Source organism: Aspergillus oryzae, chromosome 5 (assembly GCF_000184455.2).
Source record: "Aspergillus oryzae RIB40 DNA, chromosome 5".
Classification (NCBI taxonomy): Eukaryota; Fungi; Ascomycota; class Eurotiomycetes; order Eurotiales; family Aspergillaceae; genus Aspergillus; species Aspergillus oryzae.
The window spans coordinates 2,335,929-2,356,219 of NC_036439.1; the positions used below are offsets into that span (position 1 = coordinate 2,335,929).

The 20,291-nt window shown below is 44.4% G+C and overlaps 7 protein-coding genes across 7 annotated transcripts; 5 read left to right on the top strand and 2 right to left on the bottom strand.

Moving 5' to 3' along the window:
* Positions 1–42: 42 nt before the first annotated feature.
* Positions 43–1,215, bottom strand: AO090701000007 (uncharacterized protein; the record flags this gene model as incomplete). The annotated part of the gene is made up of 4 exons (XM_023237505.1): positions 43–81; positions 166–600; positions 662–1,043; positions 1,130–1,215. The coding sequence occupies 4 exons, from the start codon at positions 1,213–1,215 to the stop codon at positions 43–45; spliced, it is 942 nt and encodes a 313-aa protein (XP_023091967.1).
* Positions 1,216–3,330: 2,115 nt separating this feature from the next.
* Positions 3,331–6,082, top strand: AO090701000006 (Rab GTPase-binding exocyst subunit SEC15; the record flags this gene model as incomplete). Its single annotated transcript, XM_023237506.1, has 9 exons — positions 3,331–3,381; positions 3,476–4,429; positions 4,489–4,620; positions 4,683–4,784; positions 4,837–4,913; positions 5,007–5,142; positions 5,195–5,644; positions 5,705–5,955; positions 6,004–6,082. 9 exons carry the CDS (start codon positions 3,331–3,333, stop codon positions 6,080–6,082), a joined length of 2,232 nt encoding a protein of 743 aa, XP_023091966.1.
* Positions 6,083–6,384: 302 nt separating this feature from the next.
* hapE (CCAAT-binding factor complex subunit HapE) lies at positions 6,385–7,525 on the bottom strand (the record flags this gene model as incomplete). Its single annotated transcript, XM_023237507.1, has 4 exons — positions 6,385–6,387; positions 6,487–7,128; positions 7,186–7,214; positions 7,444–7,525. The coding sequence occupies 4 exons, from the start codon at positions 7,523–7,525 to the stop codon at positions 6,385–6,387; spliced, it is 756 nt and encodes a 251-aa protein (XP_023091965.1).
* Positions 7,526–10,328: 2,803 nt separating this feature from the next.
* Positions 10,329–13,099, top strand: AO090701000004 (mitochondrial 37S ribosomal protein uS10m; the record flags this gene model as incomplete). Its single annotated transcript, XM_023237508.1, has 3 exons — positions 10,329–10,419; positions 12,281–12,817; positions 12,924–13,099. 3 exons carry the CDS (start codon positions 10,329–10,331, stop codon positions 13,097–13,099), a joined length of 804 nt encoding a protein of 267 aa, XP_023091964.1.
* Positions 13,100–13,501: 402 nt separating this feature from the next.
* On the top strand, positions 13,502–14,867 carry AO090701000003 (tryptophan--tRNA ligase; the record flags this gene model as incomplete). The annotated part of the gene is made up of 5 exons (XM_001822848.3): positions 13,502–13,822; positions 13,896–13,976; positions 14,075–14,190; positions 14,243–14,361; positions 14,419–14,867. The coding sequence occupies 5 exons, from the start codon at positions 13,502–13,504 to the stop codon at positions 14,865–14,867; spliced, it is 1,086 nt and encodes a 361-aa protein (XP_001822900.3).
* A 1,292-nt stretch (positions 14,868–16,159) lies between these two features.
* On the top strand, positions 16,160–17,749 carry AO090701000002 (pepsin-like aspartic protease; the record flags this gene model as incomplete). Its single annotated transcript, XM_001822847.3, has 3 exons — positions 16,160–16,354; positions 16,407–16,725; positions 16,800–17,749. The coding sequence occupies 3 exons, from the start codon at positions 16,160–16,162 to the stop codon at positions 17,747–17,749; spliced, it is 1,464 nt and encodes a 487-aa protein (XP_001822899.1).
* Positions 17,750–18,182: 433 nt separating this feature from the next.
* AO090701000001 (N5-glutamine methyltransferase family protein) lies at positions 18,183–19,359 on the top strand (the record flags this gene model as incomplete). Its single annotated transcript, XM_023237510.1, has 2 exons — positions 18,183–18,490; positions 18,573–19,359. The coding sequence occupies 2 exons, from the start codon at positions 18,183–18,185 to the stop codon at positions 19,357–19,359; spliced, it is 1,095 nt and encodes a 364-aa protein (XP_023091963.1).
* Between the last annotated feature and the right edge of the window lie 932 nt (positions 19,360–20,291).

Sequence of the window (20,291 nt, forward strand, 5' to 3'; positions counted from 1 at the left end):
GGTGCTTCGTATCGGAATAACCCATCTCTTGCAGGAGAAGGACTAGGAAGGGGATGACGTGGCTTGTCCTCTATATCTGGTCTGAAAGACGAAACCTCAAAAATACACTCCTTTTGACATGGCGTCAGCTTTTCTCATTCTCGCAAATGGGATGCACTAGCTCACCTCGACCGAGCTTCCATTGAGTGTAGACATAGCATTTTCCGCATCCCGGGTATTAAAATATTCGAGATGGAACTCGCTGATGTTATCTTGTCCAGTAGGCAAGGGAGTGAAGGCTTTCATGTCACCGAAAGTCGTGACGATGGTCTCGAGTGAGCGTGTAACCGTGTGCTGATTCAAGGTTGGGTTTCGAGAATCATAATAGACAGTCACAAGTAATTGGCCTTCATAATCAGAAACATCGGACAAAAGAGTCGGCTCCGTATGCTGTACATACTCCTTGGCTGTAAGAGGGAACACGCGCCATTCAGGTCGAAGAAGTCGGACCTTCTCAATCGCCTTCTTTGCTTCGCGGCTATCAGTGAAGGAAACGTATACCTTCCCCATGGAGTTAAGTTCTGTGAGAACAGGGCCTTTAAGGGTGCCAAATTCACGCCGCTTCTCCAGGTTAGCATTTATCTCTCTTCCCTCTGCTGCTAGGCTATTTTCACCAACTTACGTTGAAAAACCCAGCCAGCGCCATATAAGTCAGGTTAGTTGGGACATTCTCAATAACGAGAGCACGACTGCGCCGCTCAGCATCAAATTTCTCGAGAACTGCGCCAGACGACAGGCCCCTAAACTCTCGAGCACTTCCAATGGTCCCATAGTCAGATGAACCCTGATCAAAAGGGCTCACAAGCCCGCTACTTGTTCCATTCACTTCGGCGATGGAGTCAACTGCTAAATAGCTGACACTAGGGAGGGCACGGGTCAGGGGCTGGGACAGGTTGCTGTTGGCCACAGTATCTACCATCCCAATCGGCGTAAATGCTGCTGCAGTCGGTGAAAGTTGCACTCTGGATGTACTTGTCGGCACCAGGAATGGATCGGATGCGGCCCTGAGTAGATTAGTAACTCTAGGTCAAACGCTAAGATTGATCTTTACTTGCATTGAGTATAGTTTCCGGAGTCCTGCATCGCTTACTGGGCCATGGACACTGGACCCAGGGTGGCCTTTGGATCGGATATCCTCCGGTGAAAAAGCCGTGAGTTTAGTATCAGGGGACCCATTTGGAGAAGCTATCCCACTTGTGGAGCAGGGGCTACTCATACCACGAGGAGACTCGTTCGCCTTCATCTCACGCGGCTATGGCTGCTCCCTGTAAAATAGCTTTTTATTTCTTTTTGTTTTCTTCGAAGACACACTAGGTCTAGCAAAATATGTAATAGAATAGGCAAATAACAACAAAAAACAATAAGATGGATCTGCAACCTTAGTATGTGAGATGGGATGTGTAAGGCATTGAAAAGAAATACTTAAACAGAGGTGGCAGCTATGTGTGAACACAAGATTGCACCCTATCTCCAGGAGAAACAGCTAAGGGCTGCTAGAGGGTAGAACGACAACAGAACATATCTTGAGGGAATCAAGTATGGGGAACCAAGCGGCAGTTTACAGTATTAATTTTGAAGTACGCAACATATAGTATCTTTGATTACGTGGATAGCCTGCAAATTACTATAATAGTACTCAGTAGACACCGTGTGTAGAATAATCTGTACCGGTTACAGTGTAAAGACTGGAAACAGCAATTGAGCCCCAGGTTGATGGCCAGTAATAGGAAGCGAATAATCCATGCACTGTCATGTTAGACTTGCTTCTCTGATGCAAGTTTTCCATGGGAGTCGGAGTCAGTGAATGTTTCAATAAAGGCAAATCTTAAAGTGCACCTACTAGTAACTACACAACCTTAGATACACCAAGAAAGGCTAATGCCTGCGTTATAAAGGTGAGAACACCTTCTACTGGGAGAAACAGTACAGTAATCTCTTGTACCTCCTTCTCAGTGTATATACGACAGGGACATCTGAGCCTTGGGCTGGAAAGGGGGAGCATTAAAAGGAATAAAGAATAAGAGATCTTTGAGAGGGGGTGTAGGTGAACTCAGGTGCCAGATATTGCGGACTCAGGATTTATTTAAACATTCTGCAGTCATCTGATTCTATTGGCTCACAATCTTCTTCCTTTTCCGAATATACTGGGTTCTATAGCTTACCAGGCAGTTTTTCGTTTCAAATGAGAAGGACAAAACGTAGCCATATACTGTATGGAGCAATACAGAAATGTCACAGCTATAGCAGCTAGTTAGATAGTAAGGAAGGGCCGAGAGCCCGAGGGCCCAGGGGTCAAGACTCAAGAATAATACATAAATAAAAGAGTACTCCATATTTAGAGTTTGATGCACTAGTAGTACCACAGTGCATGTCCACGGTACAGTAACAGTATACAGTTAAACTTGTATATAAGCAACTCCGATATAGGGAATATACCAGATATTAGCAATCTACCAGACTATCTCCTATCGTTTCCCATACAAAATTGTAGAAAACCTCGAATCCTCGATACAGGGAACTTTCAGTAAACTGCTCAGTGCTCACTGCTCACCCTCCAATATAAATTCCTTACAACGAGATATAGTGGATCTAACCGTCTAACTAACCAATAAAAAAATTACTCAGATAACATAAAGTCATATATAGACTTCTCAGGTTATATAAAACTTTACTAATACTATCTGACAACAATAAAAGTATATATAAATTATAATCACAAGAATTATTTTACTCTATCTTCCTTGCCGTCGGTGATTGTTTAACCAGTTCTAAATAAAAATTTATACCCATGACTATCTAATAATGAATAATTGCTAAGTATTTCGGTCAGAGTAATATCAACTTATAGTTCTAAAGCCGGCTGCACTAGTAAATGAACGCTGACATTCAATTCCTAGTCTACCTTAATAAGCATAGTATGTATGTAATAATGTACTACATACATACATAGCTAGTTATGCAGCATAAGTTCATAACCGCCTGAGCTCGCTGAGGTAAACAGCACGTAGAACTAACAGCTGAGACAATGGCACTATACCACAAACGGTAAGATTAGATTATTACGTACTCCGTACTACTACATAGTAGGTGGACTACTCTGGAGTCCATCCGTACACAAGCAAGGTATCCACATGCCTTGTCCTAATAGGTATAGTTAACTACGCACAGGAGTACCAAGGTACTAATTCAGTTGGGCTATCTCTATACTGCTGTCATTCATCCTGTTCACTTCTCTGCACCTCACTTCCCACAAACGCCTGAGAAATTTGACGCCTAAGTTAAGCTATCACTATGCCTTCTATGGTTTCTTCTCGCAATGAATCTGCATATGTTTTGAATCAGGTCAGAGTCAGAAAAAGAAAGTTGGTGGCCACTCTAATCCGTCTGGACTTATCAGATTATCATATCACCTTCAGATACGGATTATCTCGACCAGTTGATTCCTTCAATAAAGGAATATAGCGTGGGAAATCGAACTCCACAGTTACTACAGTCCTTGTCTAGGTTCGCTAGCGATAAGGAAGCTGAAATAGAAACTATCTGTAACACCAATCACCAAGAATTCGTCACGTCAGTCAATCAACTCCTCCGTATTAGGGAAGGTACTGTGAGCCTAACAGCCGAAATATTGGACCTGAATCAATCCATTCAAGCTAGTACTGAAAAGCTAGCTGAACAGAAGAAAGCTCTAGTCGAATCACGGAGCCACCGTCAGAATATTGATGAAACCTCCCGTGCTATTCAAGATTGCCTGGAGGTTCTCCGCCTCGCGAACCAAATTCATGACTTATTAGCGAGGAAAAACCATTATGCAGCCCTTCGAGCCCTTGATGAGCTCCAAAATGTTCACCTCAAGGGCGTGACCAAGTACAAAATTGCAGACATGATTCAGCGCTCAGTGCCAGCAACTCAAAAGGCTATAGCTGAGGCAGTGATGTCTGATCTAAACACTTGGCTGTACAGAATCCGCGAGATGTCGCAATATCTGGGGGAAATTGCCTTGTATCATACAGATCTCCGTAAAACGAGGCAGAAGGAGAGGGCCGACATGACGCCATATCTTGGCCATTTTAAACTAAATTCCGCCATTGAGCTTGTTTCTGATGAACATGAGGAATATGACCTCCTACAGAACGAGGAACTACAAGTCGACTTCACGCCACTGTTTGAATGCTTACACATTCACCAATCTCTTGGACATATGGATAAGTTCAGGAGTGAGTATGCTAATACACGTCGTCGACAAAAGGAGCTATTGATACCTCCATCAATAACTCTCGTTGATGAGGATGGCGCAAGTCTACATAATCTTCTCGAGGAGATGGCAGGGTTTGCAATTGTTGAACGATCTACAATGAAGAGAGTGCCAGACTTGCGATCTCCAGTTGATGTGAGCATTATCCCTTGCACATGTCTTTTGAGACAAGAAATGTAACAAAGTTTCAATAGGTAGATGAACTCTGGGATTCTATGTGCCAAACAGCTGTGAACCTGATATTGAAGGCCCTTCCCGAAGTCGATAATGCCGAGAGTTTGCTGAAAATTAAGAATCTTATTGCACTGTTCATGCAAACAATGAATGTCTGTTGCCCTTCGGACTCATTCATCCCAGTCACTGATGACACTAACTTGATTAAATGTAGAGTTGGGGCTTCCCCGTTGGTGTCTTTGACAACTTCTTGCTCACTCTTTTCAAGAAGTACGCCGAATTGCTCAAGAAGAGGTTCAGTGACGACTTTCAAGAGGTAGTATTTTCCGCCTTAAATACTTCTTGTCGCTGTACTAAAGTCATCGAAGATTGTATCAACAGATGATTATATGCCTATGCCCATCCAGACGCTGGAGGAGTTTGACAAAGTACTCAATGTTAGCTGGTACACGCCTGAGAAGCCACGGGAAGAACAAACGTACATTAATATACATGGTCCTCACTTATTTTGATTCATCGACACTAACTCGTTATCCAGTTTTCCATGTGTCTTGCCATTTTCTCAGATGTATCCCTTATGCTGCATTGACATTCGGAATTTTCTGAATCAGTTCTACTTCTTTGCCAACGACGATTTCTCCCACTCGAGTGTCATCGATGAATCTCTCAAAGATGTAAGTCTAACATAGGTAGGCGCCGCAAAGAATGCTCACCAAACATGGCTAGGCACTCGATGAACTTCTTTCAAGCAAAGTTTGTGATACATTAGTTGAGCGCCTTGCTTCTCAGTATCTGGGGCAGATCGTTCAGATACTCATTAATTTGGAGCATTTTGAACTCGCTTGTCATGAACTCGAAAATCTCCTTGCAGCAGCGAGGTCACACAATTCCACGGGCGGTCCCATCACTCTCAAAGCCACCGAAAAGTTCAGGAACAATAAAAAGGCGGCAGAGAAACGTATCTTTGAGGTGGTTAACTCCAAGATTGACGACCTCATCGAAACCGCGGAATATGACTGGATGGCCCCTGTTCCGCCTACAGAACCGAGCAACTACATGCAGACTCTAACTCGGTTCTTATCCAATATAATGAACTCGACATTGCTCGGGCTCCCCACCGAGATCAAGGAGCTTATTTACTTCGATGCTCTTAGCCATGCAGCAAACATGATTCTTGTACGCACTTTAGAAAGCCTGGATCGTTGTCTTTCTTGGCTCTGCTGACTTTCGTCTTAGGCGCTTCCTCTTGCTGCAGATGTAAAGAAGATCAACCCGAACGGTGTCATGGCTCTTGCAAAGGACGTTGAATATCTCTATCACTTTGTCGATAGTCTTGGTGTACCTATCCTCCGGGAAAACCTCGATGAACTCCAGCAAACTGTGCAGTTGATGCAGGCGGATAATACTGATGAGTTCTATGATATTTCTACTCGGAATAAGAAGTATGGCCGCGTGGACGCCATCAATGGCCCAGTCCTACTAGAAAAGTATGTTTCACAGAACCCATAAACGCCAGACATACTAACATATCCAAGGGTGGTTCGCTCTATTCAAAGTCCCGTGAAGACCGACAAATTCACGACACTTTCTTCGAGATTCGGGAAGAAATCCTAGCTAGGCCCATAACTGGGCTTGATTAAACTTCCTATGGAAGCATGCGCAGGATGTAGGATAGGAGGAAACGTAAACACATAACTCATTTCTCAGCGAATAATGGAGAAATTATTTATGGTGTATTTGGCGTTTGACTACACCAAATAATTACGTTACCATATCGTTTCCACCATCTAGACTAATAAACATCACCAGCCTATCACTAAAAAGAACTCCATTATGAAGATCAAAGCCCGAGTCTCGCAAAATAAGGAACTACAAAAAACCAGCTAGCTAATGTACGCTTGCAACGCGCACCTCGATCACTTTGAAGCAGTTATAATTAGCTGGAAAGAATTCGCTAAGGATAATTCTGCGGTAGATTATCCCACAGAAATGTGAAAATGAGATGGTCTTGGACATACCTGCTGTGGCGGTAAGTGCGGGTAAGCGGCATACATTCCTTCAAACATTTGAGATTGCGGCTGACCATATGCTGCAGTCGGATCCGATTGCACAGGTCCCGCGTACATAGCTGGTTGACGATATTCCTGGTCTTGAAGACCATGCTGGCCCAAACTGTAGTCGGGGGGTGCCATGTGATGTGACGGGTGCTGCACTCCGTGCTGGGATGGCGGAAGTTGTCCTGCAGCGCCTGTAGGCCCAGGGGCCCCCGACGGTGCACCTGCCGCCTGACTAGATCGCTTTGCGTGCGACGTGGCCTCCTCACGGGGAACTATGTCAATGAGAAAATCGAACATGTCGGATTTAGAGAGGGCAGCGGCAATATCTGATCTCTGCAGAGTGCGCCGCTTGTTGTCCTCGGCATGTATCCAAGCTCGCATAGTCAGCTCGGTAATGAATATATCACAACCTTTAGCAAAGAGGATTGGTGCCTCGGCTGAAATCATTTTCACCTCTGGATCAGCTTTCATGACCTTCTTAATACGCGCCAATGGCAGTTGATGGATTTTATAATCATGGTTGTCTGATTCGAGGTGGTTGATGATATGCTGCCAATACGTTGTCAGAATATCACGAGCCGTGCCTTGCAAGCCTTGATTGACCTGGTCCACATCAGTACTCTCTTTTAGAACCATCTACCTCAATGAAACAATGCCCACATTTGCCCAAGTACCCGTATAAAGTTCAGCTACGGGCGCATATCCCTGTGCAGAAAGCTAATACATGACGAGTCAGGCAACTACAGACTTGATGAGTCCATCTAGTATTATTGTGGGCAGGACATACCGCTGCGCTGGCACCTGAAAACCCATATTAGCGTGGTGTTTGCTGAGGTGCCTCTTGGAATAAAGTAGAGAGGAATTTTCCCAAAGAAACAAGGTGTAAAAAGAAGCCCGTAAGTGATGAGGGAAGCTTACCATAGTGTCCACCGTTTCTAGTATCATACACAGGTTGCTGTCTGCCCTGCTGCTGGCTAGCACTTTGGGTGGATTGTTCCATGACTGTAGACTCTCGTATAGAACGTATGATCGGCCACAAACATGCACTGATGATATATTCTGGACCTGGGTGGTATCGGATATGGTGGGAGGCCTGCTTTCGTGTTGAGCCAACAGTTATGACGGTGAACAGATGGAATTTGAGATCAGCTGCAGGGTTTTAGCCAACTGAGATATTTATTCCACAGTTTTCAGGGAGGCCGTATAGGAGAGGAGCAATCAAATAGATTAAGAAAAGGCGGCTGCTGCGTGGTCCATTTGCTATGGATTGGGGCGAGAAGATGGGGTTGCGCGCTCTCTGTCCAACGAGTCGCCTGGGCAGCAGTAGCGCGTAGGCAAGCGCCCACTAAGCGTGACGTCTTGCGAAGTACCTCAACGCGGGGAATCCGCCACCACGACCAGCAACAACAACAACATGAAAAACAGCAACTAGGAAGGCAAAAGGCAAATTAGTAAAAGCTTGCTGCTCTATATTATTCCTCTGTATAGAGTTTTATTCAATCGGCAGCGATACAGTTTTAACACCTATTCAGACGACCTAGCCCAAAAATTGAGGTTTAACAATTTGATCTTGCACATTAGAACGAATATGTGTGTGTGTGTGTGTGTTATGGCTCTACCTCTGCAGTCACAGACCGCTGGGACTGGGTATACAGAGTATGGTCGATCGGTGAAGATATGTATAGCAAGAGTATATATATATCTTTGGCTAGCCCTGGGTGCTAGGACTCGTATAACACGGACATACATAGCTATGGTTAAAAGACTATAAAATATATATGTAAGTGGTGTTGGGGGGAATCCTCTACTTTTGCATCTACGCACGATATAAAGGGATAAATAAAGACTGAGGTTCTATACCTGTAAGGAGACAGACTGAGAGAGGCTAGGTGAAGAAAGGAAGCCAATAAAGAAAGATACAGGATAGCCCTTTCCTGGAGTAAGCTCTAAGTGACACAAAGAGCGCCTAGTATGGGAGAGATATGGAAGGTTGATGATAATGAGATCTGCTTTTATACTTCGTAGATCAGAAAAACTGGAAATGATTGGACACGGCTCTAAGTGCCCCCCAGGAGCAAGTGGCCTTTTCGTCATTGTCCTTTACTGGTTAAATTGGCAAAGGCTAGAAGTACTGTGAATGTGGATATTTCGGGCATCTATTCTAGAAGCATGTACTCCGTATTGACAGCGCCAATCAATACACTCATGGTACCTTTCATCATTCTCCCAAGACCACCAATTTCATATTGCCCTCAGGTCCTACCTAACCAAGGGGCTTACCTAGTTAGTGCTAGTCTGATTTTCGACCGGAGCAGCCCCACACAAGAAAATTTGCAGACAAGATGAGACTAGTCAGCTACCGCCTATATAAATACCCTTTGAAATTCCAGTCTCCTCTTTTCCTTCTCTACTCTATCTCTTTCCCCTTCAAAGCCTACACAACAGCATATTGTTTGTTTTCAACCACCCTCCTTCCAGGACTGGAGGACATGACTCAAATAACATGTGGTGAAGCTGGGGCTATCAACAGTCATGATGAAGTTCATATCACAGACCATGATATCGAGCAGCTACTTTTCGAGGCGGAAGGCCGATTACGTGCTCGAGATGTGAACTCTACTAACGTGCCTGATACCAGGGAGGTACCTGATGATCAGCCCCAGCACAGCTTGTTAAGGTACGTATAGCCTACTAGAATATTTCCTGAGGCACCTTGAAAACACCCATGCATGTGGTTTAGGATTACGGTTAACGTGTAAGAAAAGCATCCCTAGGTTGTCCTCTAATTGTCCTCTGCAGCCTTACCTTCTGCAGGAGGGGGATTTTGCGACGATCGATACCACACGCGTCTTGAAGAACGTGCAGGATGCAAGCAATGGTCTTGGCTACAAAGAGCCCAAACAACCGAAGGTTAAGAAGGTAAAACACTCCCTGATTTTAGTCCGTCTCTGTTGCCGTTGCTGCCATGAGGAAAATTATCCCTTCGCATAAGCGCTTGATACAGCTTCAACAGTCCGTACTGGGCTGCGCTGTGCCAATGAGAGCCAAATTTTCATAGTTACTCTGAGCATCTTTACCAAACAACTGTCATTATAAACCATTCAAGCTGGATTGAGAGCTAACAATACGTTTGTATAGGATAAACCTACGGCTGGCAGCAACTGGTTCGACCTTCCCCAGACAGAATTGACACCAGAATTGAAAAGAGATTTGCAATTACTCAGAATGCGGTCGGTATTGGATCCTAAAAGACACTACAAGAAGGAAAATGGCAAAGCACAGCCGCCTAAGTATTCCCAAGTGGGAACTATCATTGAAGGTCGAACGGAGTTCTTCAGTGGCCGTATTGCCAAGAAAGACCGCAAGAAAACTTTCGTGGAAGAAGTACTAGACCAAGAGCGGCACAACAAGCGGTTCGAGTCTAAATACAGAGAAATACAAACCGGCAAGCAGAGCGGCAAGAAATCCTTTTACAAACACCTGCAAGCCAAGAGAAGAGCAAAAGGCAAGTGATAAGACTGATGCTGCTCCTACATGGATAGTTCTGGGGGCCATTATACTGTAAGAATCTCTCTTGAACCAGACTTCGCATGCTTCAAGGCATGGATAAACGAACGGTTCGCGATGAATTCAGCGAATCTGAGCAATTGCCCGTCCTCTCGCTTCGAGCCACCCAAAGTGCAATTGCACACACTAATCGCTTTTGAACGCGCCCAATATAGTTTGCACTACAACCCTCTGGTAGGCGTTAGTTTCAAACAACCATGATAGGGGGTATCATCTGGACACGAACCTGCATATCCATGGCTGCTGAACGACCAGCCTCGAGTACTTCCTCATGGTTTGCTTTGCCCTCCTGCAAAATAGCGTCTAGCTCTTCAACACCCTTGCCCTGTAGGAGACGATCGTCCCCACGAGGAACGGGAGAGAGAACAGCACAGTTTGTTACCAAGCTAAGTGCTAAGACTCTAATGCCACAGTGCCTGGCGACAACAATTTCCGGCACAGTTGACATGCCAACCACATCTGCACCGAGTTTGTGAAGCATGCGGCATTCGGCCCTGGTTTCGTAACTGGTTTGCTTCAGAATACGATGCCTTGCAATGGTACAACCTGAGTACTTACCTGGGTCCTCCAACGAAAGCATACACACCTTCATGCAGCCTTCGCTGGCTTTCTGCATGCATCACCTCACCCCAAGCTGCATGCACGTGACGTCTAAGTTCGAGGTCGTAGGCATCGGACAGAGGGGGGAAACGAGGACCGAACTCTTCGGCGTTCGGTCCTCGGAGTGGATGAGTGCCTGCCAAACCGGCTAAGAAAATATGCTAAATGTTTATGTTAAATGGAATCTGGGGGTTGGGAACTAGTGAAAGGAACAAACTCACATCATTCAATAATACGATGTCGCCAACCGCATACTCTGAATTCAACCCCCCCGCAGCATTAGTCACTGTTAAATATGGTTATTAGCCAAGTCGCATATACCAAATGTATTCAAACTTACACACTAGGGTATCAACCCCCAGCAACTTGAAAACTCGGACAGGGAATGTCACTTGGTTGATGGAATGACCCTCGTAGTAGCTTTAAGGGTGCATTTGTAAGTTTGCTAGCTTTTCCTCATGCCCTGGTCTGGGAAACTCACTGGGCACGCCCAACCATCAAAACAACAGGTACCTGCTCATCTAGAAGGCCGAAGATAAGTTTTCCTGCATGTCCGGGAACTATCTGGTGAGTGAGTATGTGGAACTCAATGTAGAGCAGGCTCGTTGATTACCTGTTAGATGCGGGAAATGTGGGATAGAAGAATAATCAAACTCTGCCCGTGGCTGATCACGAATAGTGTTTGCCAGGCCCCCCAAACCAGAGCCACACACAATTGCAACTTTAGGATTTTGCAAGGAGACTGGCAAATTCTTCCTTAGGAACGAAAGCGCTTCGTGGACTCGTTCAGACGAGCACAAGTCTCCATATGGGCGAGCCATCTTCGGTCAAATAATACACTGCAAGTCCTATCTCGGAGCTGGTTACGGAATAGAAAAATGGGTGACCAGTGCCAAGAAGTGGTGGTGTACCAATCATGCGGTAACTGTTGTGACAGAGTACGGAGTATGCTTGATCTTCCTTCTTCCTCTTCACCATTTCTTGCTGCCTTCCTCCCACCCCTGTACAATTATTTTTTTTACCCTTTACCCTTCAAATGGCATATATTGCCTTAGGCATCACCAGGTTCAGGTACCGGTACTTGGTGCTAGTAGTACTTTAGTAGTAAGGTACTAGTTGTAGTAGTAGTAGTAATAATAATAATAATAGTACGAAGAAAGGCGGTAAGCAGACAGGCGAATCATGATGGTAGCCTGAAATCTCAAAAATCAGATGGAAGGGCTAGCCACGAGACACTCTTGTAACAGCATCTTTTCCTAATACTTCATGCTAATCTTAATCAGACTCCCTACTTCTACTTCTTGCTCAATGTACTGAAATGTCTTTGCTAATCAACCCTCGCCTGTTGACCAGGACTGGCAAGCAATCGCTGGTATTACTTGCTTCATTTAGTACACCTCGAGTGACAATGCTAATAATTCGACTTAGTTCGCAGTGCCCGCTCGCAGCATCGCTTTGCCAAGTAGCCCAGACGTTATTGATAAATCAAACTTCAAAGTTTCTCAGAGCATAGCTAAGATATCACCGCTGTAAGTGGCCCCTGTATAGTATTCGACACAAGCTCTGGCTGATTTTCGAATACCCCTAGCTCAACGGAACGGGACCAACAGCCTGCATCATGTACCAAAAATTGGTCAGTCATCACAACCTCTTCTCAAAGATCAATCACTAGGAGAGACATGCACTTACCCTTGCAACAGGGCCGAGCGCCTGGACGGTATCAACGCTAAATCCCGGCTGCCACGAAGCGTGCAAGCGGTGTATTTGCGGCCTCTCCGACGGAAAGCCGAATATGGATTGCCGGTTTGCGACCTTCAACTTCGATCGTATAGCGTTCGAAATGTGGAGTTCTTCGCTGATTTCGCTGTGCGTGCTGCCTATTACTTAAAACTTCCTGTCTCCGGGCCTGTGCCTCTACCACGCATCGTTGAACGTTGGACATTCCCTCGAAGCAATTTCGTGCACAAGAAGAGCCAGGAAAATTTTGAGCGGATCACTCTTCGCCGACTGATTCAAATCAAGGATGGTAGCCCTCAGGTTGTGCAGACGTGGTTGGCATTTTTACGAAAGCATGCTTTATATGGAGTGGGTATGAAAGCTAATGTTTGGGAACACGAGAGCCTTGGTACGCTATAATCCTTCTACTCCGTTTCTTTTTTCTTTCTCCTTTCCCCCCCCCCCTCCCTTACTCTGTATCGCCCTAGGGTTTAGTAACTAACCCATGTCTACAGACGTGTTCAAGAATATAGATAACGCAGTCCCTGAGGTTGAAGGGTCCCTCGAGCCTCATCTATCACACTTCGGTCAGCGGGGAGGTGAAGGGACGCAGAGTCCGATACCTGATCTTCTGGGCGACATGCGACTTCCTAAACACAGAAGTCCACTAAGCAGCGTCCGCGAAGGCTGAAATCAAGCCAATAGCTCCCTATATACTCTGCCATTTCAGTGCTTCCCACATAAATCTCTGTATTTCTACTTTTACCCTTATATTTTAGTCGGTTCTCAACCCATATTGTATTATTCTACACGATGACGATTGCTTGGATCACAGTTGTTGCTTTGAATAGTGTAAACATAGAATTCATATAATGTGGTAATGGCAACTTGTCTCAGCAAGCAGTGAGTCACGTGCCCAACCCATAACATTGAACGGCTGTTCTAAGGGAACGTGGGACAAATGCATCAATGCTCGAATTTTCTCATTTCAAGGTAGCCACTGGACATGCATGTCAGCCGCTATGCATCATACTGCCGGCGCGCTCATAGAGCGACAAATGCCCTCTTGCAGTCGAGGACTATTAAGTTCAATATGAAAGGCCATCTCCGAAGATGGGGTAGCTCAGTTACAGCGCAGCCATCACCAATATCATCTAGTCAGACTATATTCTCTGGGATCCAGCCAACTGGTGTGCCGCACTTGGGGAATTATCTGGGTGCTTTGCGTGAATGGGTCAGGCTACAGGACAATGCTACCGAGGGGACGAGATTGTTTTACTCCATCGTCGACTTGCATGCCTTAACTGTACCACAAGATAGGTGTCAATTAAAGAAGTGGCGTAGGGAGGCGTTTGCGACACTTCTCGCTGTAGGCTTGAACCCCGATCGCTCAACCATTTTTTACCAGTCGGCTGTACGTCCATTATGCTCTATTGGAACCCAATGCTCTACATTCCCATCCAAGCGCTCCCATTAACTATGGCCAGGTTCCTGCTCATACTGAATTATATTGGATCCTGAGTACGGTAGCTTCTATGGGATACCTATCACGGATGACTCAATGGAAGGTGAGCAATAGTGGACATTGAAAATTGAGGCGCAATTTGTCTTAGAAGGCAAGCGAATGTAACTATTGGAAATGGACCTTGAAGTTGACTACATATAGAGCAAGTTGCAACTACCGGAAAACACAAGCCTGGATCATTCAGCTGCCAGGTCTAAGCTACGGCTTGGCTTATTCTCTTACCCTGTATTGCAAGCAGCGGACATCTTAGTGCACAGGTTCGGCAGCTAATTACAAGTGTCACTGTGAAGCTGTACTGACACGGGCAAGGGCTACTCATGTACCTGTTGGGGAGGATCAAAGACAGCATCTTGAGTTTTCTAGGTATACTGCTAATAGCTTTAACCATCTCTACGGTCATATCTTCCCATCTCCAGAGGCACTCATCTGTAAGCCTCCTACGCGCTAACCAGAAATGAACCTTAGAACTGTGCTAACTTATACAGCACCTGCGAAGCGAGTTATGTCTCTCAAAGAGCCCACCTTGAAAATGTCCAAGTCGCACGCCGACAGCCGATCGAGGATCCTCCTTACTGATTCACCTTATGATATTCATAGGAAAGTTAGGGCTGCCCTAACTGACTCAGACGCAAGCATAACTTATGATCCTGTCCGCCGGCCGGGCGTTTCTAATCTTATAGAAATTCTAAGCCATCTCGACGGAAGATCCTGCGACGACTTATCTTTGGAATACAAATCGGCGAGCCTTCGGGCTCTTAAAGAAGACCTGGCAGGTCGAATCTCTGATCACCTGCAAGGAATAAGAGAGCGGTACTATTCGCTCATGGAAGACAACTCTGGTTATCTGGATACTGTCACAGAGCAGGGTGCCCAGGCTGCACGTGCCAATGCCGATGTGACTATGAAACAGATTAGAAAAGCCATGGGGCTGTGAGGGCTATTCATCATTACTACCAGGGCATTCATGACTATACATGGCCTTTGCTATTCCAAATGAACAGCGAATGGTCCCGATCAAGGCGATAGCGCCAGCGTTTGCGTGTACGTACCTATCATGTATTTATACTGTACTATAATCTCTCCAGACTATCCCTAATTTTACAAGGAATGGTAAGCCGGCCATATAAGGTGAGGGTCGAAGCAGCCTTTTTGTGTAGGGGAATAGTGTATTCGCTATCACTTGACGTACTTTTTTGCTTCTTTTATGACAAAACCGCTCCCAAGTATTTGTTGCCTATCGTAGGCAACACAATAAATGCATGGCACACGTTGCATGATAATACACAAATTACAGGTTGACTCCAGAAATCCAGTAGAAAGAGACATTGACTAGTACGGCGTTTGTCAGTATTTGCGGTGTGGTATATGATGTGATGTTGTTTGATTTGTGGTAAAAGTTTATCTAAAGGTCCCGAGACCTCCGATAACACGGAGTTAGTTGGGCTGACTCCCGAGCCAGCCGATTTCCCGGCAATGCCGCAAACTGTACTACTCTGTACCGGAAGGCCCTTTGTCAGTTGTCTGACGCCGTGAGCTTTCCTCACTGTGCCTAGAACATGTTACAAGATAGAAGAGTCTACAAGTAACAGAGGCCATATACCTAAGAACAACTAATAGTATCCAAGATATAAGCCTAGTCAGTTTACTACGTACGTACCTGTAGAATATTCTTGATATTGTAGCCTAGCGACTCTGCAGAAGGCACTGTAGTAGACGTAGAAGCTTAGCATTATTAGTACTAGTACATGATGAATGATGATGATGATGACGACTACAAGCATCACATTCGCATAGTCCCATTGGACCAATGATCGCAAGCCCCACTCCGATTTAGCCGAGCCGGTCTAAGTGGAGACTTGCGCGATCTATAGTTGAGCAATCAACAGTACCAGACCGCATGCAGCGTACGACATCAGTCCCAAAGATTAGTGCTTTCCGTTACCATACAAGAGCGCAGCCATGTCCCTACTAGCAATTGTACATCAGAGCTTCCCTTTAGACCGTCTATGCCTTCTCCTTCCTCGAATTCTTTTCACCTTTCTTGGATTCTTGTCCCAACGTGAGATTGACTACTGTCTTTCAAGGTACAGTGGGCCGGAAGAGCTTTGTGCTCGTTTTCCAGTTCAGTGGCCTTGGTGAGTCCTGATTTATGGGACAAGAAGACCTGGGGCCGTCTTTCATGGGATCCGAATCAAAGAAATAAAAAAGAATAGGAGAAATAGCACGATGCAGAAGTCCTGGCTTGTTTTGCTCGTTGCTTGCCTTGGCTTGCAAGGGACAACAGCGCTGACACTCCACCGAAGAGACCTTCCGGCCGTTGTCTCGCTGGATATCAAACGAAATAACGCAGTCGACCCTGTGGCTAGAGACCGGATGAGACGAAAGCGCGACAAGACTGTTGAGCAGAATCTCGATAATGAGGTATGTCGGCCAGAACATTAAATTGATGTATGTCCGCTAATCTACCCCGTAGGAAACGTTATATTTCTGTAACATAACGCTGGGCACACCAAAGCAAAGCCTGCGGTTAGTCCTTGATACAGGAAGCAGTGACCTCTGGTGTAATGCAGCGAATTCGACGCTTTGCTCATCTAGAGATCAACCTTGCAATGCCTCGGGGTCTTACGACCCAAGTTCATCTTCATCATATGCCTATACATCTTCGGACTTCAACATATCGTACGCTGACGGCACTGGAGCCGCCGGTGATTATGTTACGGATACTATCCACATTGGAGGTGCTACTGTCAAGGACTTCCAGTTCGGGGTGGGTTACTCGTCTAGCTCCGCCGGTAGGTCGATGCCGTCCTTCTCTGCAGTATTTAAGCAAATCTATGTTGTTTATTAACCTTCCTCCTTTATCCAGAGGGTGTTTTGGGAATAGGATATACAACGAACGAAGTCCAGGTTGGCCGGCTCGGTAAAAGTGCCTACGCAAATCTTCCTCAAGCGATGGTCAAAAACGGTCTAATCCAGTCGAATGCTTATAGCCTTTGGCTCAATGACCTGGGAGCAGATACTGGCTCGATTTTATTTGGAGGCGTTAATACGGAGAAGTATCATGGGGAACTGCAAACTTTGCCGATTCAGACAGTCAATGGGGTCTATTCTGAGTTCATTATAGCACTGACTGGTGTCTCATTGAGCTCAGCATCAAGTCACCATAATTATTCATCTTCCGATGCTCTCCCAGCCGCGGTCCTGCTTGACTCAGGAAGTTCTCTGACCTATCTTCCAAATTCCATTGTGCAAGACATCTATGATGACCTGGGTGTCACTTATGAGTCATCCAGCGGTGTTGGCTATGTGCCATGTAGCCTGGCACAGCAAAATATTAATGTGACCTACACTTTTTCGTCGCCTATTATTACAGTTGGAATTGATGAACTCGTTCTAGATGCAGGTGATCTGCGATTTCGAAATGGCGCGCGTGCATGCATTTTTGGCATTGTACCAGCCGGAGATAGCACTGCTGTCCTGGGGGATACGTTCCTACGCAGTGCATATGTTGTATACGACCTATCCAACAATGAAATCTCCCTGGCCAATACCAAATTTAACTCCACCAAGGATAATATCTTGGAAATTGGAACTGGCGATGATTCCGTCCCTGGAGCCACCCAAGTTTCAAATCCCGTCACATCTGTTGTGGCCGATGGGTCAGGGGCCAGGATCGGGGGTCCAACTGGTGAGATCTTCACTGATATACCTTCAGCAACAAGTTCTGGCGGCGCTGCAGCACCTGCCGGGCCAACAGATGTTCCAAAGCACTTGGTTCTTGGTGCAGCGGCTATTGGATATGTGCTCGCTTTTTGATGTAGATGAATTTTCACCAGCAAATATCTTGTGTTCTTGCTTAATTTTCTACTTGTTAGAGCCCACTGGCTGTATGCTACATGGTGATACCCTAGATCTTAGCTCTTTTTCTTCCTTTTCTCCCTTCTTCCCCCCTTTTTTGGAACCGTATCCGACAGTGTCTTGTGATCTTTTTTGTGGACGTCTTTCTCAGTAGGGTTGACGATTCGCCTGTACATATTCCATTGGTATTTATATCGAACATTCCATACAGCCTGATCTACTCCAAATATATCGTGATTTCTCCGCGTTGTATGTACTACAAGCTTTCTATAATTCCTTCATTCCCCACTTACCCGTTCAAAGGTTTCCGCTCCCTAGCTTCCTTCCCACCTCAAGGACAAAACATTGTTAGCGAAGAGTTATACGGTCCTCAACACCGGATCATGTGCCAATGCCACGTATTTCTAACCTAACTATCCTAAGAGCCTACAAGCAGAATCCACTCCTTCCTGTATTACTCCGAGAATGCCGATCGCATGACTCTGCAAAGAATGAACTTCGCTGGCTCCAGGAGAGGGCCAGTCGCTCGATTTCGTCCAAACAGGTTACGCGGTCTTCCCTTGCCCCTTTGGGATGGAGAAGGCTCCTTAGATCGATGTGCCATGCTCGATCAAAAGGAATGCCTCTGCAATATATCTTAGGCGATCAACCCTTCGGCGAGCTCGACATTCTATGTGAAAAGGGTGTGCTAATTCCAAGGTACACCCAACTGCCTATTTTTGATCTAAAAATATTACCGACGAAACAATATGTCTAATGCGTTGTTTTTCCTCTAGAGCAGAGCAGAAACAGAGGCATTCACTATACAAACTGCCAAATTGATCTTGAACAACGTTCAAAAGCATGGGCGTCATGAAGCTGGTCAACAGCAGCGTTCCTTGCGTATAGTTGATCTCTGTACAGGTAGTGGCTGCATAGGGCTACTCCTGCATGCACTTCTTGCCCCTCATATCGATCAGCTTTCAATTCTTGGGGTTGATCTTAGCCCTGCAGCTATTGCACTAGCCAACAAGAACCTTGCGCACAATATTCAACGAGGTCTACTTTTAAACCGTGCTGCTACTGAGGTTTCTTTCCAGCGCGGGAACGTTCTCCCCCATGATAGCAGTGGACTTCCTTCGGCAAGGGAGGTGCTGTGCAATCACCAAGGGCTTCCCTCTGAAATAGAGCCAAAATGTGACGTTCTCATCTCAAACCCGCCATATATATCCCCTGAATCATTTCGAGACGGTACTACCTCACGTAGCGTCCGAGTTTTCGAACCAAAGCTTGCATTGGTTCCTCCGCTCGGAGACTCTATTATGGGATTAGGTCATGATAGACAGGAGGACCTTTTCTACTATCACATCATTTTGCTATCATTTCAGGTTCGTACGAAGCTTTTGGTGCTTGAGTGCGGCGACCGCTCACAAGCTACGCGGGTAGCTGCTATTGTCAAAACACTGTCCAGCGGCTATCAGCTGAATGCCCTGTCCATCAAGATCTGGTCTAGTTCTGGGACATTTATTGGTGACGAAACGCCCCCCGAGGATGGGCCATGTGCAGTTGTTGTGACAGCCATTCAATAGATGATTATATTGGTGCCATCTACCTAGAATTCTGAGTATAAGAAAGAGAAAATAGGATAGCGGTGTCAAAGATATCTACTATCAACTTATCAAGTATAGAGGCATTGTTAATTAGATAAGGGTATATAGGTAAGAAAAGGCGAAAAGCAGGCTAAATATTATAAGGATAAAAAAACTAATTTTTACTCTTTTACTACTACTAATAGAGTATTAATTTATATTAGTAGGGAATTTTAAGTATTTAAAATGATCTAGAATAAAGTTCTATTAATTATCAAGTAATTTTATGATAAACTATAATTTTATATTTAGATTTAGTTGATTATTGTAATAATGATTAATCTATATTAAATACTAAAAATATTAGGGTATAGCTTTAAATAGACAGGTTAATTAGAGCTAATATATAGATAAACTATAGATTAAATTATATATAAATAAATAGATAAATATATAATTTAAGAAGTTATAATAGAATTGTTATAGATCCTTATCCAGTACATCTTATTAGAGGTGAATATATAAGATAGAATAATAATAGAATAATAATAATTAATTTTTAAATAAAAGATATCTAATAAATTATTTATCTAGTAATTATTTAAAAAGAGCTATAGATACTAATATTAGCTCTATTATATAATATTTATTTTAAAATCTACTTTAAAAAAATATATTAAAAGATATATAGTACTATATTCTATAATTAAATATATTCTATTTTTTATTTCTAAAAAAATATAATAGAAATAGATATTTAAAAATATATAAAAAATATTTATTTATATATTTAATTTAATTCTTTATTATTAATATAGATTATTATTATAGAGTTATCTTTAATAATAAAACTAGTTTTAATTTATTTATACTCTTTAACTATTAGATATATATTTAATAAATCTAATTTTTTAAACTTAAGTCTAATATTA